Genomic DNA, 25,956 nt, shown 5'->3' on the forward strand with positions numbered 1-25,956 from the left:
GTGACCTTATAAAGGCGTATAAAATCATGAGGGGCTTGGAGAGGGTAAATAGACAAGGTCTTTTCCCTGGGGTGGGGGGAGACCAGAACTAGAGGGGCATAAGTTTAGGGTGAAAGGGGAAAGATATAAAAGGCAACTTTTTCACCCAGAGGGTGGTACGTGTATGGAATGAGCTGCCAGAGGAAGTGGTAGAGGCTGGTACAATGACAACATTTAAAAGGCATCTGGATGGGTATATGAATAGGAAGGGTTTGGAGGGATATGGGCCGGGTGCTGGCAAGTGGGACTAGATGAGATTAGGATATCTGGGTCAGCATGGACGAGTTGGGCCGAAGGGTCTGTATGTCCCTGTGAGTTTAAATGTGGATTCGCTGTGATTATCTTCCTTTGTAATTCACAAGGTTACCAGAAGGAGCGGTGATCAATGATGAAACGGTCTTCATTGGGGAAATGAGCGCTCAGGCAAACGGCAACTGGACGTGTGAAGCTACCAACACAATTGGGACAGGGGTGGGCCGGTTGGAAGTTTTGCTGAGACCGAGCGATACAGGTACACCACACCGCAGTCTCTCAGAGCGCATCACTGGGCTTTCATTCTGCTAACCAACAGGGATGTGGTCAACAGTGAGCATTGACCAATCAAAGAGGGTGGTGCATTTGGCCAAAAGGTGGAGAGGAACCAAGTTAAAGAATCCGGCGTCTGACCCTGAGCAGGGCGGGTCCCAGGGAGCTGTGGTCTGTTCACATGGCTGCGGGGAACAGCTCAAAGCTGAGTTACTAAACAGCGGTGACTTTTACTCACAAAATACAAGCACGAGCCCCCATTCCCAGAGGGTAACTGATCTATCACTAACCAGTCAGAACATGTGACACGTACAAAGTTAATCTTTAAATCTGACTGTTCAGGAGGTCAAACAACATCCAAAATACAACCTCCCTACAGGTCAGCAGACACAGGTATTTGAAGCTAACTCTCTCCAAGTTGGAAGCAGTTGAAAGTGAATGTATTTTCCCACAGCATTACACGGTGGTTTAAAGACTTCGCTGTCTAATTAGCTGTCACTAAGTGACATTTAGTAACCTGATGGGTTTGAAGCTACAAACCTGACCACTGACCTGTGGAATTTGGTCTGAAGTTATCCCAGTGAGTGTCCGGGACTTCTGTTAAAAAGGTTAATGGACTTGCACTGACAGGGCTTTGAGTTATGACCTGAAACTGTGCGGTGACTCCCCCGTTACCTAACTGCGGTTTATCTCAAACACTCACAGACCCAGGGTCTCCTGTTTCCCTCATCCGTTTATCAGAGCCGGGGAGAAAGGTCATTCTTTGTGTCTTCCACTTCCTGCTCTCCGATATCCCTCTGGTATGTGCACACACTTCTCTCAGTGACCCTTCACCCCGTGGCATTAACCATCGCCATGCCAAATAATACTGGGCTGTTCACAGAGTCATAGAAATGGACAGCAAGGAAACAGACCCTTCGGCCCAACTCATCCATGCTGACCCAGATATCCCAACCCAATCTAGTCCCACCTGCCGGCACCCAGCCCATATCCCTCCAAACCCTTCCTACCCTTCCTATTCATAGACCCATCCAACATTTCTAAATGTTGCAATTGTACCAGCCCCCACCACTTTCTCTGGCAGCTCATTCCATACACGTACCACCCTCTGTGAGAAAAAGTTGCCCCGTAGGTCTTTTATATCTTTCCCCTCTCACCCTAAACCTATGTCCCTCTAGTTTTGGACTCCCCCACCCCAGGGAAGAGACCTTGTCTATTTACCCTATCCATGCCCCTCATAATTTTATAAACCTCTACAAGGTCACCCCTCAGCCTCCGACGCTCCAGGGAAAACAACCCCAGCCTGTTCAGCCTCTCCCTGTAGCTCAAATCCTCCAACCCTGGCAACATCCTTGTAAATCTTTTCTGAACCCTTTCAAGTTTCACAACATCCTTCCAATAGGAAGGAGACCAGAATTGCACCCAATATTCCAACAGTGGCCTAACCAATGTCCTGTACAGCCGCAACATGACCTCCCAACTCCTGTACTCGATATTCTGACCAATAAAGGAAAGCATACCAAACGCTGCCTTCACTATCCTATCTACCTGTGACTCCACTTTCAAGGAGCTATGAACCTGCACTCCAAGGTCTCTTTGTTCAGCAACACTCCCCAGGACCTTACCATTAAGTGTATAAGTCCTGCTAAGATTTGCTTTCCCAAAATACAGCACCTCGCATTTATCTGAATTAAACTCCATCTGCCACTTCTCAGCCCATTGGCCCATCTGGTCCAGATCCTGTTGTAATCTGAGGTAACCTTCTTCGCTGTCCACTACACCTCCAATTTTGGTGTCATCTGCAAACTTACTAACTGTACCTCTTATGCTCGCATCCAAATCATTTATGTAAATGACAAAAAGTAGAGGACTCAGCACCGATCCTTGTGGCACTCCACTGGTCACAGGCCTCCAGTCTGAAAAACAACCCTCCACCACCACCCTCTGTCTTCCACCTTTGAGCCAGTTCTGTATCCAAGTGGCTAGTTCTCCCTGTATTCCATGAGATCTAACCTTGCTAATCAGTCTCCCATGGGGAACCTTGTCGAACGCCTTACTGAAGTCCATAGAGATCACATCTACTGCACTGCCCTCATCAATCCTCTTTGTTACTTCTTCAAAAAACTCAATCGAGTTTGTGAGACATGATCTCCCACGCACAAAGCCATGTTGACTATCCCGAATCAGTCCTTGCCTTTCCAAATACATGTACATCCTAAACCTCAGGATTCCTTCCAACAACTTGCCCACCACTGAGGTCAGGCAGGCTACTTCAGACAGAACCACATAACTGTGGGTCCCGAGTGACATTTAAGCTAGATTTTCTTCCCTGAGTGAACCAGATGGGAGTTTTTTCTTCAGCAATGGTTACCTTCTGGCCAATTTTTAACTTTCAACTAGATGTCACCATCCATCATGGTGGGATTTGGACCAGGATCCTGAGTTTATGGAATTATTAAGCCGTTGACTCTGTCATTATACGACCCTCTCTTCACTCACACAGTCCTGCCTGTCTGCTAGGAATTCAGTTGGGAATCAAATTGGGAATCAGTTGCATTTTCACTGATTTTATGGAAGTTCATTGCAAATTCAAATCCCTAATATAAATGTTCCCCACATAGGAGAGGGAGGGAGCCGGAGGGATAGAGATAGAAGGAGAGATACAGGCAGAGGGGGATAGAGGCAGAGATAGGAGGAGAGATACACGTAGAGGTGGAGAGAGAGATAGAAGGAGAGATAGAGATAGCGGGACAGATAGAGTTAGAGATAAGGATAGAGGGAAAGATAGAGGTGGAAATAAGGATAGAGATAGAGATAAAGGGAGAAATAGAGATAGATGGAGAGATAGAAGGAGAGATACACGTAGAGGTAGAGAGATAGACAGAGGGAGAGATAGGGATAGCAGGACAGATAGAGTTAGAGACAAGGATAGAGATAGAGGAAAAGATAGAGGTGGAAATAAGGATAGAGATAGAGATAAAGGGAGAAATAGAGATAGAGGGAGCGATAGAAGGAGAAGTAGAAGGAGTGATAGCAATAAAGGGAGAGTCAGAAGGAAAGATAGAGACAGAGTGAGATAGTGAAAGAGATAAAAGTGGAGGCAGAGATCGAGATAGAGAGAGAGAACTAGAGTTAGAAGGAGTGATAGAGGGAGAGAAAGAGAGGCAGAAAGAGGGAAAGATGAAATGAGAAGTAGAGGGAGAGATCAAGGGAGAGATAGAGGGAAAGATGAAGGGAGAGGTAGAGGGAGAGATAGAGATTGAGGGAGAGATAGAGATAGAGGGAGATGAAGAGGAAGAGATAGAGAGATGGAGGGAGAGATAGAGACAGTGGAAGAGATAGAGGGAGAGATAGAGAGAGAAATAGAGGGAGAGAGAGAGAGATAGAGGGAGAAATAGAGATGCAGATAGAGGGAGAGGGAAAGATAGAGAGAGAGAGAGACAGAGATGAAGATTGAGGGAGAGATAGAGATAGCGGGAGAGGGAGGGATAGAAGGAGAGACAGAGATGAAAATAGAGGGAGCGATAGAGGGAGAGATTGAGATGCAGATAGAGGGAAAGATAGAGGGAGAGACAGAAATGAAAATAGAGGGAGAGATAGAGGGAAAGATAGAGATATATAGAGGGAGAGGGAGAGTTGCTGATATTTGTCCATTGGAAGTCTGGGTCAATAAGTACTGACCCGTACTAACTGAAGGAGCTGACAGCACAGCCTATGTCACCCAGATTGACTGTTGTTTTAAATCATGGTGTTCTTGTTCATTTCCAAACCATTCCCCAGGCCCTTCTGACAATCTGAAGCTAATTATAATAATCGCTGTGATTGCGGGAGTCCTTGTCTTGGTGTTCATTCTGGTGCTGATCTGGCTGAAGAGAAGAAGACAGGGTAAGTGATGTATTCACACACACACGTGACTGACAGGTGAATGATATAACCGAGAGTTGGTGGCCATTGTAACCCTCTCGGTCCGGTCTGTCAGGTTTACTCTGGGGGCTTTAAAGAGCACTGCAATGTGCCTGCAGGAAGATTACCCCATGTCACAGACCAGATCAGGAGCCCTATCGCACTTTCTCAAGGGGCTGCGAGGGATGGCCAATAAAGCTGGCCCAGCCAGAGATAGCCAAGTCCCACAAGGGCAAGACCAGCAACTGACCTATGTCCCTCAGCTGGGTAGCTGCACTGTGAGACCAACGCTCCTGTTTCCTGTCCCCCTCCCCCCACAGTAAAGATCGACTGCGTCTACAAACTCTGACCCTCCCTGGCCTCGTGCAAGTCACCAATCTGAGTACTGATCATAAATATGTCATGGCTCCCATGGACGGTGTGAGTTCACACACTCAGACCTGTTTATGTAGGAGGCTTATCTTTTCACTGACCCTTGACCTCTTCTCATTAGTCACCACTTGTACATCATCGATCAATTGCAGGTTATTTTTCAGCAGTTTCATGGCAATCACAAATCCAGCCGGTAAACAGCCCATCTTATCATCTCTCAGTTAGACAAAAACTACAGCTTTTCCAGAATTACTGTGATAGTGTAGTCCATTACTGCTGAGCTACAGCAATCAATGTAACACTCACACACACTCACACACACACACACACTCAGACACACACACTCACATACACTCATAAAACACACACACACACTCACACACACTCACAAAACACACACACACTCACACACGCTCACAAAAACACACACACACTCACAAAAACGCACACAGTCACAAAAACACACACACTCACAAACACTCACAGAACACCCACACACGCACACACACACATTCACACACACACACACTCACACACACACTCACAAAACACACACTCACAAAACACACACACACACACTCTCACACACACACACTCAACACACTCACACACACACACACACTCACAAAACACACTCACATACACTCACACACACTCACACACTCACACACACTCACAAAAACACACACACACTCACAAAAACACTCACACACACTCACAGAACACCCACACACAGACACACTCACACACACTCACACACACATACACACACACTCACAAAACACACTCACATACACTCACACACACACACTCACACACACTCACAAAAACACACACACTCACAAAAACACATTCGCACACACTCACAAAAACATACTCACACTCACAAAAGCACAATCTCACACACACACTCTCTCACACACTCACAAAAACACAATCTCACACTCACACACTCACAAAAACACACACTCACGTACTGACAAAAACACACTCACACACACTCACAAAAACACAATCTGACACACTTACACACTCTGACACACACACATTCACAAAAACACAATCTCACACTCAAAAACACTCTCTCTTTCTCTCTCTCTCTCAAACACACACTCATGCACACACACACACATACACACACACACACACACACTCACACACGCTCACACACATTAAGATCTTTCTAACCATTAGGGATTCCATTTATTTTTCCTTCTCATTTTAATCAAATTTGCTTTGACTAACCCAGTGAGTATTAGGCTCCTGTCTACAGGATAAGGACCTCATTTACACACCTCTTGAGCTGGATTTCTAACGAGTATATTTGCCGGATTGGAAGCAGCCATTGAGTTTAACGGGACATAAATGGTATATCTTGACAAAAGCCCCAGTTGTTCAGTTAATTAGTGCCAAAGCTGCTAGATGTTCCTGCAGGTCAGTCAGCGGCTGTGGAGTGAGACACCGCGTTAACGGGACAGGAAGAGTCACTGGACCTGAAATGCTAACTCCCATTTCTCTCCACAGCTGCTGGCAGAGCTGCTGAACTTTTCCAGCACTTTCTGATTTTGTTTCTGACTTGCAGCATGCACAGTTATTTTTTTCTCTCAGTTTTTGACTTGTTTGGGTCAGTGGCCCTTCATCAGAAGTGAGAAATTGTGGATGTAGGTTTGCTCGCTGAGCTGGAAGGTTCGTTTTCAGACGTTTCGTCACCACACTGGGTAACATCTTCAGTGAGCCTCCGGTCGAAGCACTGCTGGTGTTTCCCGCTTTCTATTCACGTGTTTGGGTTTCCTCTGGTCAGTGATGTCATTTGCTGTGGTGATGTCATTTCCTACGGCGATGTCACTTCCTCCTCATTTTCTCAGGGGTTGGTAAATGGGATCCAGGTCAATGTGTTTGCTGATAGCATTCCGGTTGGAGTGCTCCACTTCTAGGAATTCTCGTGCGTGTCTCTGTTTGGCTTGTCCTCGGATGAATGCGTTATCCCAGTTAAAATGGTGTGCTTCCTTATCTGTATGTAAGGATATTAGTGAGAAATTGTGTTGGGTCCCTGAAAATCTAGGCAGAACAGAGGACAGACAGGATTGCCAATGAGGTGAAAAAGACTTTTATTGTTGTGTTGCAATCGTCTTATCGAGTTACAGGGCTGCCCTCTCATTAGAGAGAAGCGATTGGTGGTGAGTTAACCTCAGGGCCACCAGACCTCAAGAGAGGCAAGAAATTGAGAAGGAGAGTCCTTCATTGTAACCTCCAATCAGTGATGAGGATTGAACCCACACTATTGGCATCGCACTGCTCTACAAGCCAACAATTCCTGATGGAGAGCTTTTGCCCGAAATGTCGATTTTTCCTGCTCCTTCGATGCTGCTGTGCTCCTGAAACCAGCAATCCAGCCAACTGAGCTAAACCGATTCCCAGTAGGGGTGAAAGAAGGGAAAGACTCAACCACAGAATCCTTGGCGGTGTCAAGGCGGAAGATGTCGTGACAAAGTAAAGGAGCCGCTGGAAGACCTCAACAGGTCCAGCGGCAGCTGTGGAGACAGACACCCGAGTTAATGTTCCGGGTCCTGTGACCCCATCCTCAGATGGGAAGGGAGGGTTCATTTCCCTAAGAAAGCAAATTAAAGATGGGGAAAGTGAGGTCTGCAGATGCTGGAGATCAGAGCTGAAAATGTGTTGCTGGAAAAGCGCAGCAGGTCAGGCAGCATCCAAGGAGCAGGAGAATCGACGTTTCGGGCATGAGCCCTTCTTCAGGAATGAGGAGGGTGTGCCAAGCAGGCTAAGATAGGTAGTTACCCCTCCTCCCTACCTTTTATCTTAGCCTGCTTGGCACACTTTCCTCATTCCTGAAGACGGGCTCATGCTCGAAACGTCGATTCTCCTGCTCCTTGGATGCTGCCTGACCTGCTGCGCTTTTCCAGCAACATATTTTCAAATTGAAGATGGGTCTAGATCGGAGTGTGAATGACGTTGGGAGGGGGGAGGGGGGAGTTGAGACTGCAGGCCGCAAAATTGTTCAACTCGCTACCGCGTGCAGAGAGCAGTAAATCGTCCCGCTCGGAAAATCCCGAGCTCCTTCGGAAACCAGCAGCAGGAGGTGTTGGGAAATGCAATGTGGGGGGGTTAAAACGACGGCGCACACTGGGGGGGGGGGGTGCTCAGGATTCGAAGCTGCTGTCCTGCCAAACGGGGATCCAGTCTACCCCTGGCCACCCCCCACCTCCATCCACCTATCGCTCTCTTCTCCCCAGCCCCCAGCCCTCTCCCATTTAGCTCCCCAATCCCCGAGACTCATTCCTGATGAAGGGCTCCGGCCCGAAACGTCGAGTCTCCTGCCCCTCGGATGCTGCCTGACCTGCTGCGCTTTTCCAGCGCCACGCTAATCTTGACTCTGATCTCCAGCATCTGCAGTCCCCACTGACCTCTGCTGTGAATGGCTGACCCCTCGGTAATGAGGTACACCAAAACTCACAGATATCGGCGCTTAACTCGGAAGGAGGGATTTGGGGGTTAGACAGGGAGGAGAGGGAAGGGTGTCTTTCCTGAGCGCACCTTGAGCAGTGATTTGGAAAGCAGCGGGGAAGGTTGGGAGGCAGAGGGCTGTTAACCAAGCTTCATTAAACACTGTTTATCCTCCTTTGCTTCCAATTTTGCAGAGACAAAGGCTCACTCTCGGGACACCTCCCTCCAGACTCAGGTATGTTTAAATGTAACGTCAGCATCCCTCCCCCCACCCACCACCTTGTTTATTGAGACTGGTCGACCCCTCTGCGCGGATCGTTGCTGGAATACTTTTGGGTGCAGGAAGGGAAACCGGACGTGAAGATTGCGGGATCTTCCCCTGCCTTATTTCAGCGAGGGGGAGGGCCGCGAGCTGCATATTTTCAGGAGGGCAGGCAGACCTCCACTGCAAACACATCAGGTGCGAGATCTGAGAGGGTCGAAACTGAGACCACGCTCCATCAACAATAGACCATGGCGTCAGAATGTGACTTTTGAAATGAGTGAAGCGATTAAAGGTGGTTTTGTTGCGATGATTCATGCTTGCATTGAAGAAAGATGAGAATAGGTTCATCCGAAAGCTGTAGCAGCAGAAATAGACCATTCAGTCATCGAGTCATGGAGATGTACAGCACGGAAACAGACCCTTCGGCCCAACTCGACCACGCTGACCCAGATGTCCCAACCCAATCTAGTCCCACCTGCCAGCACTTGGCCCATATCCCTCCAAACCCTTCCTATTCACATACCATCCAAATGTCTTTTAAATGTTGTCATTGTACCAGCCTCCACCACTTCCTCTGGCAGCTCATTCCATACACGTACCACCCTCTGGGTGAAAAAGTTGCCCCTCAGGTCCCTTTTATATCTTTCCCCCCTCACCCTAAACCTATGCCCCCTCTAGTTCTGGACTCCCCCACCCCAGGGAAAAGACCTTGTCTATTTACCCTCTCCATGCCTCTCATGATTTTATAAACCTCTATAAGGTCACCCCTCAGCCTCCGACGTTCCAGGGAAAACAGCCCCAGCCTGTTCAGCCTCTCCCTGTAGCTCCACATTTACGGATTAGGAGTTGGGATATCTTGCTGCAGCTGTACAAGATGTTGGTGATGCCACATACTGTGGGCAGTTCTGGTCACCCTCCTATAGAAAGAACATTATTAAACTGGAAAGAGTTACAAGGAAGAAATCTGAGCTGGATTGTTTGCTTTGTAAGGACAGGTTGAATAGACTGGGACATTTTTCCCTGGAGCGTCGGAGGGAGAGAGGTGACCTTATTGCGGGTTATAAAATCATGAGGGGCATGGATAAGGCAGATAGCAATCAGCATTCCCGGGGTAGGGGAGTCGAAGACTAGAGGGTGTAAGTGAGAGGGGAGAGATACAAAAGTGTCCAGAGAGGCAATGTTTTCACACAGAGGGAGGTGAGTGTCTGGAACGTGCTATCAGAGAGCGCGGGGAAGGCTGGTCCAATTCTGTAATTTGCGAAACATGGGTGGGATAGGAATGGAGGGGTATGGAACAATCATAGGCAAACGGGACTAGATTAATGGTGGAAACGGGCCAGCACGTGCAGGTTGGGCCGAAGGGCCTGTTTCCATGCTGTAGACCTCTATGTGACGACTCTGTAATTCAATGATCCGACCATCCGTGTCTCTACTTTGCCCATAACCCTCGGTTCCCTTCCTGATTAGACATCAGACTAGCCCAGCCTTGAACAGACCTAATGACCCAGCGTGGAGAGCCCTCTGGGTGAAGGATCCACCCCCTTCCAAATTCGGTGAAGAACGAGAGTGATCTGTCCTACTCATTGGGAGATGCCCGATCTCCCAGAGTAATGATCCAGAGACTCGGATAAATGCCATGAGTTCAATTCCCAAAACATCCGCTCATTTGCAACTCCAGTCTACTGAGTGAATGAGGAACGATTGATCCCTCTTCTAACAGCCAGGAAGGTACAGGATTGGTTGTTCCATTGTCCAATTGAGGGATGGAAATCTGCCGTCCTGACCCATGCGTGACTCCAGCTCCACTTGCTGGTTTTGAACAGTCCCTCTGAATTGCCCTCGGCGTTCCGAGGATTTTGCCAAGTCCAGGCTATAAGGAACAAGCCCGGTCGGACTCACCGCGTACCCCGGGGTAGTGGTTTGTAAAGGGTTGCTCACTATCGCCTCCTCAAGGGGGAATGAGCAGGAGCATTTGTCCTTGAATGGAAGAACCCACCTTCTTTCTGGTGGGTTTTAATTTCTTTCGGACAATGCCTTTCAGAAATGTCGACCCGTTGAAGACAGGAGCAGGAGTAGGCCATTTGGCCCTTCAAACCAGCACCAACACGATCATGGCTGATGGTCCAACTGGTTCGCCTGTTTCCACTTTCTCCCTCCATCGATTCTCTCAGCCTGAAGAAATACAACTAACTCTGTCTTGAAAACACTCAATGTTTTGCCCTCAACTGCATTCTGTGTCAGAGAATCCCACAGGCCTTCCCACTTTCTGACTGAAGATATTTATCCTCATCTCAGTCCTATCCCATCTCTGAACCCCCCCGCCTCCCCCCCACCCCATCCCCCTGCAGTTCTGGACTCCCCTAGTCATCAGAAACATCCTCCCTGTGTGTACCTATCTAGTCCCTATCAGAATTTTATAGGTTTCTGTGAAATTCCCCCCTCACCAATTCTCTCAATCTCCAGTGAATATTGGCTTAACAAATCCAATCTCTTTGATAATCTTGCCAACCAAATGGGCAGCACGGTGGCTGAGTGGTTGGCACTGCTTCCTCACAGCGCTAGGGACCCAGGGTTCGATTCCACCCTCAAGGTGACGGTCTGTGTGGAGAATGCACATTCACTGCATGGATTTACTCCAGTTATGTCCCACAGTCCAAGGGTGTGCACACGAGGGTGGATTGGCCATGGGAAAATGTCCCATAGTGTCCAGAGATGTGCAGGTTAGGGTGGATTGGCCATGCTAAATTGTCCCATAGTGTCCAGAGATGTGCAGGATAGGGTGGATTGTGCATGGGAAATTATCCCATAGTGCCCAGGGATGTGCAGGTTAGGGTGGATTGGCCATGCTAAATTGTCCCATGGTGCCCAGGGATGTGCAGGTTAGGGCAGATTGACCATGGGAAATTGTCCCATAGTGCCCAGGAATGTGAAGGTTAAGGTAGATTGGCCATGCTGAATTGTCCCATAGTGCCCAGGAATGTGAAGGTTAAGGTGGATTGGCCATGCTAAATTGTCCCATAGTGCCCAGGGATGTGCAGGTTAGGGTGGATTGGCCATGCTGAATTGTCCCATAGTGCCCAGGGATGTGCAGGTTAGGGTGGATTGGCCATGCTGAATTGTCCCATAGTGTCCAGGGATGTGCAGGTTAGGGTGGATTAGCAATGGGAAATTGTCCCGTAGTGTCCAGGGATGTGCAGGCCAAGGTGGATTGTCCATGCTAAATTGTCCCATAGTGCCCAAGGTTTGCAGGTTAGGGTGGATTGGCCATGGGAAGTTGTCCCATTGTGCCCAGGGATGTGCAGGTTAGGGTGAATTGACCATGGGAACTACAGAGTTACAGGAGTGGACTGAATTCTGATGCTCTTCGGAGGGTCAGGGTGGACGAGTTGGGCTGAATGTCCTGTGTCCACGCTGTGTGAATCGGTCTGGTAACCCTTCTCCATGCCCCCTCCATCCTTCCCCGGATGAGGGGCGCTGTCAATTCTGCTGTTGTTGTGGTTCGGAGGCGCCTTGTGTTTTATTGTGTCATCTCTGTCCTCGCTGGGAACGGTACGTCGAGAGAGTCTTTTTTTGATATTCCCCTCTGCGTTAACAGGGCGAAGAAACGATTGTGTACGCCTCGCTGGATCTACACGCCCTGAAAGATGCATCTGCGCACAGACCGCGTGGTCAAGCAGAGGAGTCCACTGTGTACGCAGATATTAAGCACCATTGGCGTTCATGAGCGCTAATGCAGTGCAGTCAGTACTCCCCATGAGTATTTCCCTCCTCTCCCTTCTTGAATACTGATTGGCTCAACTCCTTTCATGTGTTCTGCTTCTTGTTGAACTCCTCCCTCCCCCCCCCCCAGGAAATGTCGGAGAAATTGGAGACTAGAATGATCGCCTGTAGATGTGGCACCACCTTTACCCTTCCATTGTCTACCCAGTGTTGAAACAGTCCCAGGACCAAGTGTCTCGCCCCCAACCTCCTCTCCCCACCTCCCCCCACCCCTCCCCCCACCACCGTGCCCCCTCAGTAGTCAAACCTGAGCTATCGCCTTCCTCATGGTCTGAGAATGTAGAACAGGAACAGACCCTTCGGCCCATCAGGCTGTGCCAAACATGATGCTGTATTAAACTAATCCCCTTCTGCCTGCCCTTGGTCCATACCCCTCCATTCCTTGTATATCCATGTGTTTATCTAAAAGCCCCTTAAATGCCCCTGCCTCCACCACCACCCCCTGGCAGTGTGTTCCACACTACTACCCCTCTCTGGGTAAAAAAACCTATCCCTCACATCCCCTTTGAACTTTCCCCTCTCACCTTAAATCCCCCTTGTATTACACATTTCCACTCAGGGATAAAGATTCTAACTATCAAACCCTATCTCATAATGTCATAGGCTTCTATCAAGTCTCCCCTCAGCCTCCAGGGGAAACCGCCTGAGCTTTTCCAGCCTCTCCTGATAGCTCCTAACCTCTAATCCCGGCAGCATCCTGGCAAACCCCTTCTGCACCCTCTCCCAAACCTCCCCATCCTTCCCGGAATGTGGCGACCAGAACTGAACCCAGTTCTCTCAGTGCGGCCTAACTGAAATCTGATAAAGCTGCAGCCTGACTCAGGTACTCAGTTACCCGATCAATAAAGGGCAAGTACGCTATACAGCTTCTACCCCACCCTCTCTACTTAGTGTCATAGAGATGTACAGAATGGAAACAGACCCTTCGGCCAAACTCATCCATGCTGACCCAGATATCCCAACCTAATCTAGTCCCATTTTCCAGCACCCGGCCCATATCCCTCCAAACCCTTCCTATTCATGTCCCCATCCAGATGCCTCTTAAATGCTGTCATTGTACCAGCCTCCAGCACTTCCTCTGGCAGCTCATTCCAAACACGTACCACCCTCTGGGTGAAAACGTTGCCTTTTATATCTTTCCCCTCTCACCCTAAACCTATGCCCCTCTAATTCTGGACTCCCCCACCCCAGAGAAAAGACCTTGTCTATTTACCCTATCCAGGCCCCTCATGATTTTATAAGCCTCTATAAGGTCACCCCTTAGCCTCCGACGCTCCAGGGAAAACAGCCCCAGCCTGTTCAGCCTCTCCCTGTAGCTCAGATCCACCAACCCTGGCAACATCCTTGTAAATCTTTTCTGAACCTTCTCAAATTTCACAGCATCTTTCCGATAGGAAGGAGACCAGAATTGCACCCAATATTCCAACAGTGGCCTCACCAAGCAACTTCTGTGGCCACTTCCAGGGAGCTATGGACTTGACCCCCAAGGTCCCTCTGCACGACAACGCTCTGAGGTTAGTCGTGATACAGCAGCAATTTTCCGAATACCCCTTTCCATCGAATTCACACCGCCCTCCCCTTCCCACAAGAAAATGCTCAGAGAGAGACAATGTCAGATTGAACGAGTGGTACACACACTGCGTTGACTCAGTTTTGCTGGGCCCTGGACTGAAATGAAACAGCGCATCTCACCAGCAGCGGAATAGTTCCACCTTTCCAGCAGGCGCTGGCAAAATTCAGGAACGCGGACTCAGCAACTGAAGTCAACACTCACTGAACAATGCCAAGGGCAACCGATTGAAGATTGCGGGTCTGTCCCCACCCTTCTGTGTTCGCCCTGAATGTTATAACGCTTTGAAAGCTTACCCAAGTACTTTGTCATGGAATGATCGAGTCGCACAGTTCAGGAGATGGCCTTTGGCCTATTGGGCTTTCTTCGAAAGCTGCGGTAGATCTGCTTTGTCTGACATTGCACACCAGCCCTGAAAATGTGTTGCTGGAAAAGCGCAGCAGGTCAGGCAGCATCCAAGGAACAGGAAATTCGACGTTTCGGGCATAAGCCCTTCATCAGGAATTCCTGCGCTTTTCCAGCAACACATTTTCAGCTCTGATCTCCAGCATCTGCAGTCCTCACTTTATCCCCATTGCACACCAGTCCCATCTTCCAGACCCATAAGGTACTCCATGGTAGGCTACTGCAAAAGATATGGAGGTATGGCATTGAGGGTGCGTTGGAAGTTTGGATTAGGAATTGGCTGGCTGGAAGAAGACAGAGGGTAGTAGTTGATGGTAAAGGTTCATCTTGGAGTGCAGTTACTAGCGGTGTTCCACAAGGATCTGTTTTGGGACCATTGCTGTTTGTCATTTTCATAAATGACCTGGAGGAGGGGCTAGAAGGCTGGGTGAGCAAGTTTGCAGATGATACGAAAGTCGGTGGAGTTGTTGACAGTGAGGAAGGATGTGGCAGGTTACAGCGGGATATAGATAAGCTGCAGAGCTGGGCAGAAAGGTGGCAAATGGAGTTCAATGTAGGTAAGTGTGAAGTGATTCACTTTGGTAAGAGTAACAAGAAGATGGGGTACTGGGCTAATGGTCGAATACTTGGTAGTGTGGATGAGCAGAGGGATCTTGGTGTCCATGTACACAGATCTCTGAAAGTTGCCACCCAGGTAAATAGTGCTGTGAAGAAGGCATATGGTGTACTGGCTTTTATTGGTTGAGGAATTGAGTTCCGGAGTCCTGAGGTCAAGTTGCAGTTGTATAAGACTCTGGTGCGGCCGCATCTGGAGTATTGTGTGCAGTTTTGGTCGCCATACTATAGGAAGGATGTGGAGGCACTGGAACGGGTACAGAGGAGGTTTACCAGGATGTTGCCTGGTATGGTTGGAAGATCGTATGAGGAAAGGCTGAGGCACTTGGGACTGTTTTCATTGGGGAAAAGAAGGTTTAGGGGTGACTTGATAGAGGTGTATAAGATGATTAGGGTTTAGATAGGGTTGACCATGAGAACCTTTTTCCACGTATGGAGTCAGCTATTACGAGGGGGCATAGCTTTAAATTAAGGGGTGGTAAGTATAGGATAGATGTTAGGGGTAGATTCTTTACTCAGCGAGTCGTGAGTTCATGGAATGCCCTGTCAGTAGCAGTGGTGGACTCTCCCTCTTTATGGGCATTTAAAAGGGCATTGGATAGGCATATGGAGGAAAGTGGGCTAGTGTAGGTTAGGTGGGCTTGGATCGGCGCAACATCGAGGGCCGAAGGGCCTGTATTGTGCTATATTTTTCTATGTTCTATGTTCTATAACAATGAATATTATAACATGCTCAAGTGTGCATCCAAGTGCTTTGTGAAGGGTATGAGTGTTCTTTCTGTAACACCCCTCCCACGCATTCCAGACCTCCCCACCCACCAAAAAAGTCTGGATGAAACACACTTTCCTTAAATCTCCTCTGCACCTCCTGCCTTTCATGTTAAAGTTATGCCCCCAACCCTCCACCTGCCCACTCCCCCCCCACCCCAACCACATTGTTATTAAGCTTTCTGCTTCCTTCTCCACCCTGTCCATGCCCCTCATAGTCTGACACACCTCTGTCAGGTACTTCACCCACCCACCACCCCCCCCAACAGAAAACAAATAGCACGTGTCCAGCTTTAGCTTGTAGGTTAGCTCGCGGAGCTGGAAGGTACGTTCTCAGACGTTTCGTCACCGTGCTCATCAGTGAGCCTCTGGTGAAGCGCTGGTGTGATTGGCCCGCTTTCTGTTCCTGTGTCTGGGTCTGTTACAGCGGGTGAGATCGTTTTCTGTTCTTTCTCTCAGAGGGTGGTAAATGGGGTCCAAATCCAAGTGTTTATTGATAGAATTCCTGTTGGAATGCCACGCGTCTATGAATTCCCGTGCGTGTCTCTGTTCAGCCTGTCCCAGGGTGGATGTGTTGTTGAACTGGTGTCCTTCTTTGTCTGTGTGTAAGGTTACTAGTGATAGCTGGTCATATCTTTTGGTGGCGAGTAGGTGTTCGTGTGTCCTGGTGGCTAGATTCCTGCCCTTTCCGCCCAATGTAGTGCTTGTTCCAATCCTTGCAGGGTATTTTGTGAAATGATGCTTGTTCTGTTAGTTGTTGGTACAAGATCCTTTAGGTTCATCAGGAGCTGTTTCAGTGTGGTGGTCGGTTTTGTGGGCTCCCGTGATGCCATTATCTAACCTCTCACCAAACGCTTCTTCCTTAGTTATGAGGAGAGATGACACCAACAAGACATGTTTTCTCTCGAGTTTAAAAGGTTAACGTGTGAGGTGATCAAAATCTTCAAGATATTAACAACGAAAACAGGAATGCGACACATTGTGTTTCAGTAAAACAGAAACAGAGCAGGACTGATACCGTTTATGGGGTGGCACGGTGGCTCAGTGGTTAGCAATGCTGCCTCACAGCACCAGGGTCCTGAGTTCGATTCCTGCCTCAGGCGACTGTCTGTGTGGAGTTAGTACATTCTCCCCGTGTCTGTGTTTCCTCCCACAGTCCCAAGATGCGCAGGTTAGGTGAATTGGCCATGCTAAACTGCCCGTAGTGTTAGGTGCGTTAGTCAAGAGTAAATATAGGGTAGGGGATTGGGTCTGGGTGGGTTACTCTTCTGAGGGTTGTGTGGACTTGTTGGGCCGAAGGGCCTGTTTCCACACTGTAAGTAATCTAATCTAATCAAAAAGGTGGGGCCTTGCATAGTGCTGTGGGACTGTGGGACTGTGGGACTGTGGGACTGTGGGACTGTGGGACTGTGGGGTCAGGGACATAATCCCTTTGGAGTTTGTGTCACACACAGACAGGGGGGTGACGCAGGGGTTTCACATCCTCCCCTTCATTGCTCAGCCCTTTGAGTGTAGGAGTTGGGAACGTCATGTTGAGGTTGTACAGGACATTGGGGAGGTCCCTTCTGGAATACTGTGTCCAGTTCTGGTCTCCCTGTTATAGGAAGGATATTATTAAACTGGGGAGGGTTCCGGAGAGATTTCCCAGGATGTGGCCGGGAATGGGAGGGTTGGAGTTATACAGAAAGGCTGGATAGGCCGGGGCTGTTTTCCCCGGAGCGTAGGAGGCTGAGGTGTGACCTTATAGAGGTTTATAAAACCATGAGGGGGACAGAGAGGGTGAATGGGGGGTGTCTATTCCCCAGGGTGGGGGGGATTTGAAGACCGGGGGGGGCGCATGTTTAAGGTGAGAGGAGAGAGATTTAAAAAAGACACGAGGGGCAACTGTTTTCCCCAGAGGGTGGTCCGTGTGTGGGATGACCTTCCTGAGGAAGTGGGGGATGGGGGGACAGTTACAACGTTTAAAAGAGATTTGGATAAGGACATGGACAGGGAAGAGTTGGAGGGAGATGGGCCAGGAGCAGGCAGGTGGGACTGGGTTAGTTTGGGGATGATACTCGGCACAGACTGAAGGGTCTGTTTCTGTGCTATCGGACTGTGAAAGGTGTCTTTGTGATTTAATAGTGAGACACTAGGGGTTGCCATCGCACCATTTCTGTGTTAAACCCTGTTCTGAAGACAATACAAACTTTACAATTGTGCTTCTAAAACCAATTCCTTCACTCTATTAAAGCAGAGCCACGTTTCATCGAACAGCAAGACAGTGTGTGTGTGTGAGATCCACTGGGAATGTCCACCTACTGTCTCCAAATCTGGTGTGGGTGTGTGTAGAATGGTCACCTGGAACCCGTCACCCAGACACAAGGGGTCACAGTTACTTACAACTGATATAAATCTCCAGTCAATTACAATCACCTCGTTTTGCTTCTTAATGATCTCTCAGCATCTTGCCGAGTAATGAGAATACAACAAACACCCCGGGATGCAGGAGCCTTCTGAATGGTCACCACAATCCAGAAATGGAAGAGTGAGTCCTCTGGTGGGAAATGGTCACGTTCCAGTGTGAGTGTGTGAGAGAGTGAGAGTGTGTGTGTGTGTGAGTGTGAGTGTGTGTGTCTGTGAGTGTGTGTGTGGGTGAGTGTGTGTGTGAGTGTGAGTGTGTGTGTGTGTGAGTGTGTGTGTGTGATTGTGTGTTTGTGCGTGAGTGTGTGTGTGTGTGTGTGTGTGTCAGTGTGAGTGTGTGTGACTGTGTGTGTGATTGTGTGTATGTGTGTGAGTGAGTGTGTGTGTGAGTCCAAAGATGCGCAGGTTAGGTGAATTGGCCGTGCTAAACTGCCCATAGTGTTAGCTGCGATAGTCAAGAGTAAATATAGTGTAGGGGAATGGGTCTGGGTGGGTTACTCTTCGGAGGGTCGGTGTGGACTTGTTGGGCCGAAGGGCCTGTTTCCACACTGTAGAGAATCTAATCTATTCAAAAAGGTGGGGCCTTGCATAGTGTTGTGGGACCGAGGGGTTCAGGGACCTAATCCCTTTGGAGTTTGTGTCACATACAGACAGGGGGGTGACGCAGGGGTTTCACACCCTCCCCTTCATTGCTCAGCCCTTTGAGTGTAGGAGTTGGGAACGTCATGTTGGGGCTGTACAGGACATTGGGGAGGTCCCTTCTGGAATACTGTGTTCAGTTCTGGTCACCCTGTTATAGGAAGGATATTATTAAACTGGGGAGGGTTCCGGAGAGATTTCCCGGGATGTAGCCGGGAATGGGAGGGTTGGATTTATAAAGAAAGGCTGGATAGGCTGGGGCATTTTTCCTTGGAGTGTCGGAGGCTGAGGGGTGACCTTATAGAGGTTTATAAAACCATGAGGGGGACAGAGAGGGTTAATAGCAGTTGTGTTTATCCCAGGGTGGAGTATTTCAAGACTAGGTACACATGTTTAAGGCGAGAGGAGAGAGATTTGAAAAAGACACGAGGGGCAACTTGTTTTAACACAGAGGGTGGTCCGTGTGTGGGATGACCTTCCTGAGGAAGTGGGGTGGTGGTGCAGACAGTTACAACATTTAAAAGAGATTTGGATAAGGACATGGACAGGGAAGGGTTGGAGGGAGATGGGCCAGGAGCAGGCAGGTGGGACTGGGTTAGTTTGGGGATGATACTCAGCACAGACTGAAGGGTCTGTTTCTGTGCTATCGGACTGTGAAACGTGTCTTTGTGAGACACTAGGGGTTGCCATTGCACCATTTCTGTGTTAAACCCTGTTCTGAAGACAATACAAACTTTACAATTGTGCTTCTAAAACCAATTCCTTCCGTGTGTGTGTGAGATCCACTGGGAATGTCCACCTCCTGTCTCCAAATCTGGTGTGGATGTGTGTAGAATGGTCACCTGGAACCCGTCACCCAGACACAAGGGGTCACAGTTACTTACAACTGATATAAATCTCCAGTCAATTACAATCACCTCGTACTGCTTCTTAATGATCTCTCAGCATCTTGCCGAGTAATGAGAATACAACAAACACCCCGGGATGCAGGAGCCTTCTGAATGGTCACCACAATCCAGAAATGGAAGAGTGAGTCTTCTGGTGGGAAATGGTCACGTTCCAGTGTGTGTGTGTGAAAGTGTGTGTGTGTGAGAGTGGTGTGTGTGTGTGTGTGTGTGTGTGTGTGTGTGTGTGTGTGTGTGTGTGTGTGTGTGTGTGTGAATGTACATGTGTATGTGTGTGAGTGTGTGTGAGTGTGTGTGTGTGAGTGTGTGTGTGCATGTGCGTGTGTGAGAGTATGTGTGTGTGAGCATGTGCAACTGTGAGTGTGTGTATGTGTGTGAGTGAATGTGTCTGAGTGTGTGCGTGTGAGTGTGAGTGTGTGACTGTGTGTGTGTGAGTGTTTTTATGTGTGTGAGTGTGTGTGTCAGTGTAAATGTGTGTGAATGTGTGTGTGAGTGTATGTATGTGTGTGAGTAAGTGTGACTGTGTGTGACTGTGTGTGTGTGTGTGATTGTGTGTATGTGTGTGAGTGAGTGTGTGTGTGAGTGTAAGTGTGTGTGTGTGACTGTGTGTATGTGTGTGAGTGAGTGTGTGTGTCAGTGTGAGTGTGTATGACTGTGTGTGAGTGTGTGTGAGAGTCTGTGTGAGTGTGCGATTGTGTGTATGTGTGTAAGTGTGTGTGTGTGAGTGTGAGTGTGTGAGTGACTGTGTGTGTGTATGTGTGTGAGTGAATGTGTGTGTGTGACTATGTGTGTGAGTGCATGTGTGAGTGTGAGTGTGTGACTGTGTGTGTGTGAGTGTGTGTGTGTGTGCCTGTGAGTGTGTGTGAGTGTGTGTAAGTGTGTGTGTGATTGTGTGAGTGTGTGTATGTGTGTGTCAGTGTGAGTGTGTGTGACAGTGTGTGAGTTTGTGTGTGTGATTGTGTGTATGTGTGTGTGTAGATGTGAGAGTGTGTGTGAGAGAGTGTGTGTGAGTGTGTGATTGTGTCTATGTGTGTGAGTAAGTGTGTGTGTGTGTGAGTGTGAGTGTGTGAGTGACTGTGCGTGTATGTGTATGAGTGAATGTGTGTGCGTGACTGTGTGTGAGTGCATGTGTGATTGTATGTATGTGTGTTAGTGAGTGAGTGTGTGTGTGTGTGTATGTGTGTGAGTGAGTGTGTGTGTGCATGTGAGTGTGTGTAAGTGTGTGTGTGATTGTGTGTGTGTGCGTGAGTGTGTGTATGTGTGTGAGTGTGTGTGTGTGTGTGTCAGTGTGAGTGTGTGTGACAGTGTGTGTGAGTTTGTGTGTGTGATTGTGTGTATGTGTGTGGATGTGAGAGTGTGAGAGTATGTGTGAGAGAGTGTGTGTGAGTGTGTGATTGTGTCTATGTGTGTGAGTAAGTGTGAGTGTGTGAGTGACTGTGTGTATGTGTATGAGTGAATGTGTGTGCGTGACTGTGTGTGAGTGCATGTGTGATTGTGTGTATGTGTGTGAGTGAGTGAGTGTGTGTATGTGTGTGAGTGAGTGTGTGTGTGCATGTGAGTGTGTGTAAGTGTGTGTGTGATTGTGTGTGTGTGCGTGAGTGTGTGTATGTGTGTGAGTGTGTGTGTGTGTGTCAGTGTGAGTGTGTGTGACAGTGTGTGAGTGTGTGATTGTGTGTATGTGTGTGAGTGAGTGTGTGCGTGAGTCCAAAGATGCGCAGGTTAGGTGAATTGGCCGTGCTAAACTGCCCATAGTGTTAGGTGCGACAGTCAAGAGTAAACATAAGGTAGGGGATTGGGTCTGGGTGGGTTACTCTTTGTAGGGTCGGTGTGGACTTGTTGGGCCGAAGGGCCTGTTTCCGCACTCTAGAGAATCTAATCTAATCAAAAAGGTATAGTGTTGTGGGACCGAGGGGTTCAGGGACATAATCCCTTTGGAGTTTGTGTCACATACAGACAGGGGGGTGACGAAGGGGTTTCACACCCTCCCCTTCATTGCTCAGCCCTTTCAGTGTAGGAGTTGGGAACGTCATGTTGAGGTTGCACAGGACATTGGGGAGGTCCCTTCTGGAATACTGTGTCCAGTTCTGGTCGCCCTGTTATAAGAAGGATATTATTAAACTGGAGACGGTTCAGGAGAGATTTCCCAGGATGTTGCCGGGAATGGGAGGTTTGGAGTTATAAAGAAAGGCTGAACAGGCTGGGGCTGTTTTCCCTGGAGCGTCAGATGCTGAGGGGTGACCTTATAGAGGTTTATAAAATCATGAGGGAGATAGATTGGGTTAATAGCAGTTGTGTTTGGTCCAAGGTCCCAAGGGATCCTTCCATATCCGCCACAAGTTCACCTGTACCTCCACACACATCATCTATTGCATCCGCTGCACCCGATGTGGCATCCTCTATATTGGGGAGACGGGCCGCTTACTTGCGGAACGATTCAGAGAACACCTCTGGGACACCCGGACCAACCAACCCAACCACCCCGTGGCTCAACACTTTAACCCCCCCTCCCACTCCACCGAGGACATGCAGGTCCTTGGACTCCTCCATCGCCAGACCATAACAACACGACGGCTGGAGGAAGAGCGCCTCATCTTCCACCTGGAAACCCTCCAACCACAAGGGATGAACTCAGATTTCTCCAGTTTCCTCATTTCCCCTCCCCCCACCTTGTCTCAGTCGGTTCCCTCAACTCAGCACCGCCCTCCTAACCTGCAATCTCCTTCCTGACCTCTCCGCCCCCACTCCACTCCGGCCTATCACCCTCACCTTGACCTCCTTCCACCTATCACATCTCCATCACCCCTCCCCCAAGTCCCTCCTCCCTACCTTTTATCTTAGCCTGCTGGACACACTTTCCTCATTCCTGATGAAGGGCTCTGGCCCGAAACGTCAAATTTCCTGTTCCTTGGATGCTGCCTGACCTGCTGCGCTTTAACCAGCAACACATTTTCACCAGGGAGGGGTATTTCAAGACTAGGTACACATGTTTAAGGCGAGAGGAGAGAGATTTGAAAAAGACACGAGGGGCAACTTTTTTTAACACAGAGGGTGGTCCGTGTGTGGAATGACCTTCCTGAGGAAGTGGGGTGGTGATGCGGACAGTTACAACATTTAAAAGACATTTGGATAAGGACATGGACAGGGAAGGGTTGGAGGGAGATGGGCCAGGAGCAGGGCAGGTGGGACTGGGTTAGTTTGGGGATTATGCTCGGCACAGACTGAAGGGTCTGTTTCTGTGCTATCGGACTGTGAAACGTGTCTTTGTGAGACACTAGGGGTTGCCATTGCACCATTTCTGTGTTAAACCCTGTTCTGAAGACAATACAAACTTTACAATTGTGCTTCTAAAACCAATTCCTTCCGTGTGTGTGTGAGATCCACTGGGAATGTCCACCTACTGTCTCCAAATCTGGTGTGGGTGTGTGTAGAATGGTCACCTGGAACCCGTCACCCAGACACAAGGGGTCACAGTTACTTACAACTGATATAAATCTCCAGTCAATTACAATCACCTCGTACTGCTTCTTAATGATCTCTCAGCATCTTGCCGAGTAATGAGAATACAACAAACACCCCGGGATGCAGGAGCCTTCTGAATGGTCACCACAATCCAGAAATGGAAGAGTGAGTCTTCTGGTGGGAAATGGTCACATTCCAGTGTGTGTGTGTGTGTGTGTGTGTGTGTGTGTGTGTGTGTGTGTGTGTGTGTGTGTGTGTGTGTGTGTGTGTGTGTGTGTGTGTTTGTGTGAATGTGTGTATGTGTGTGAGAGTGTGTGACTGTGTGTGTGAATGTGAGTGTGACTGTGTGTGATTGTGTGAATGTGTGTATGTGAGTGAGTGTGTGTGTGAGTGTGAGTGTGACTGTGTGTGATTGTGTGAATGTGTGTATGTGAGTGAGTGTGTGTGTGAGTGTGAGTGTGTGTGTGTGAGTGTGAGTGTGTGTGTGTGACTGTGTGTGTGTGTGATTGTGTGTATGTGTGTGAGTGAATGTGTGTGAGTGTGTGTGTGAGTGTGTGTGTGTGTGTGAGTGAGTGTGTGTGAGTGTGTGTGTGAGTGAGTGTGTGTGAATGTGAGTGTGTGTGAGTGAGTGTGTGTCAGTGTGTGTTTGTGAGTGTGTGTGTGTATGTATGTGTGTGAGTGCGTGTGTCAGTGTGCGAGTGTGATTGTGAATGTGAGTGTGTGAGTGTGTGCGTTAATGAATGTTAAATGTGCAGTGAGTATCCTCCCCCCTCTCTACCCATGTGGCCCCCGTGTGATCGGAACGTTTCGGAGCTTCAGCAGCTGCAGAAAGAGCAGAGTCTGACCATCCAGCTACCTACCAGCTCGGCGTTCCCAGTGAGATCAGCTCGCTCTCACTCCTATCGGATACTGCGAGGTAGTCCTCATGTTGTTAGTTCTGCTTTCAGGTTGAACACACGCTCAGAGAAACACAATGGCCTTTGTCCATCTCATACAATGAGATGTTGAAATTCCCTTGTGCATTCTGTGTCTATAGTGATCCCTGGCAAAAAGAGCATTTTTGAAGCCTTTATTCATGGGATGTGACCTTCAGGTGAAGATCAGCATTGACAGTCCACCTCCAATTCCCCAGATCTCTCTCCAGGGTGACATACAGGCCAGACTAGGTCAAGATGGCAGATTCCCTTCCCTGAAGGACATCGGTGAACCAGATGAGGCTTTCCAACAGTTGATGGTAATTTCGTGATCAGGACATCATAGAAGCATAGACTGTTTGGCCCACCTAATCTGTACTGTCAAACATGCCTGACTATCTGCACTCATCCCACTCTCCCTCACCTGACCCATAACCTTGAAAGTTGTTCCATTCCAAGTGCTTTCTGAAGGTTCACAGGTTTCCTATTTCATCTCCAATCCCAGATACTACATCTCAGACACCCCGCCACTTTCTGGGTGAAAACATTTCCTCAAATTCCCTCTAAAAATCCTGACCTTCACTTAATATTATACCGCCCCCCCCCCCCTTTGTCACTGACGTTTTGACTCAGGGGGACAGCTGCTTCCTACCCACCCTGTCCATGCCCCTCATAATGTTATACTCCAACCCAAGCTTAGCCAGCCTCTCTCCATTGCTGAACTGCTCCGTCCCAGGACAACAACCTGATGAATCTTCCCCTCTACACCAACTCCCCCCACCCGCTGCCCCCCACCCTCCCCCTCCTGTATAATCTCATCCTCCCTGTGGCAAAGGGAGCAGAACTGCACACAATACTCCAGCTGTGGTCTCACCAATGCCGTGGACAGCTCCAACATCCCCTCCCTCGCTCAGAAACTGGACTGATAAAGGCAAGTATCCCTTATGCCTTCTTAACCAGCGTATTTATCTACAGGGATCTGTGGGCAAACATCCCAAGATTCCTCAGTTTTACCTCCACCATCAAAAGATTCTTCATTCCAGACTTTGTGCTGAATTCAAATTCCACAAATCTGGCAGAATATGATTGATCTCAGATCCCTGGGAAATTACCTGGCTCTCTGGATTATTAATCTGGTGATAATACCACTAGTTCCATTCATTTGTTGCAAAGCTTTTTTTTAAATTCAGGCTTAGAAAGGTTTAAAATAACTCCACAGAGGTTGGTATCCCGTCACCAAGTCACCCTTTATTTGCACGCGGAGAGTCATAGAATCCCACAGCACGGAAACAGACCCTTTGGCCCATCTGGTCCGTTCCGACCATAATCCCCAAACTAACTCAGTCACCCCCCCTCCCTGCCTGCTCCTGTCCCATCTCCCTCCAACCCTTTCCTGTCCATGTCCTTATCCAAATCCCTTTTAAATGCTGTAACTGTGCCCAGACCCCCAACTTCCTCAGGAAGGTCATCCCACACACGGACCACCTTCTGGGGAAAACAGTCGCCCCTCGTGTCTTTTTTAAATCTTTCCTCTCTCACCTTAAAAATCTTCCCCTCGTCTTGAAATCCCCCCACCCTAGGGAAAAGATACCCGCCACTAATCTTGTCTTTTCCCCCTCATGGTTTTATAAACCTCTATAAGGTCACCCCTCAGCCTCCTACGCTCCGGGGAAAAAAGTCCCGGTTTATCCAGCCTTTCGTTATAACTCCAACCCTCCCATTCCCGACAACGTCCAGGGAAATCTCTCCGGAATCCTCTCCAGTTTCACAAAAACCTTCCTATAACAAGGAGACCGGAACCGGACACAGTATTCCAGAAGCCATTGACAATGAAACAAAAACAGGGATTGCTGGAAAAGTTCAGCAGGTCTGGCAGCATCTGTAGAGAGAAATCAGAGTTCACATTTCAGGGCAAGTGACCCTTCCTCAGCA

General features: G+C 48.7%; 1 protein-coding gene across 2 annotated transcripts in view; it reads left to right on the forward strand.

The window, feature by feature from the left end:
• LOC132833963 (nectin-1-like) overlaps positions 1–12,834 on the forward strand; it is a 59,778-nt gene extending 46,944 nt beyond the window's left edge. For both annotated transcript variants that reach the window (XM_060852665.1, XM_060852666.1), the window contains 4 exons: positions 402–550; positions 4,345–4,449; positions 8,496–8,536; positions 12,162–12,834. In XM_060852665.1, coding sequence (XP_060708648.1) covers positions 402–550; positions 4,345–4,449; positions 8,496–8,536; positions 12,162–12,290 — 424 coding nt within the window. In that variant the 3' untranslated portion in view covers positions 12,291–12,834. The remainder of the gene's footprint in view (positions 1–401; positions 551–4,344; positions 4,450–8,495; positions 8,537–12,161) is intronic.
• Positions 12,835–25,956: the final 13,122 nt, after the last annotated feature.

Source organism: Hemiscyllium ocellatum, chromosome 38, assembly GCF_020745735.1.
Source record: "Hemiscyllium ocellatum isolate sHemOce1 chromosome 38, sHemOce1.pat.X.cur, whole genome shotgun sequence".
In the NCBI taxonomy this organism is placed as follows: domain Eukaryota; kingdom Metazoa; phylum Chordata; class Chondrichthyes; order Orectolobiformes; family Hemiscylliidae; genus Hemiscyllium; species Hemiscyllium ocellatum.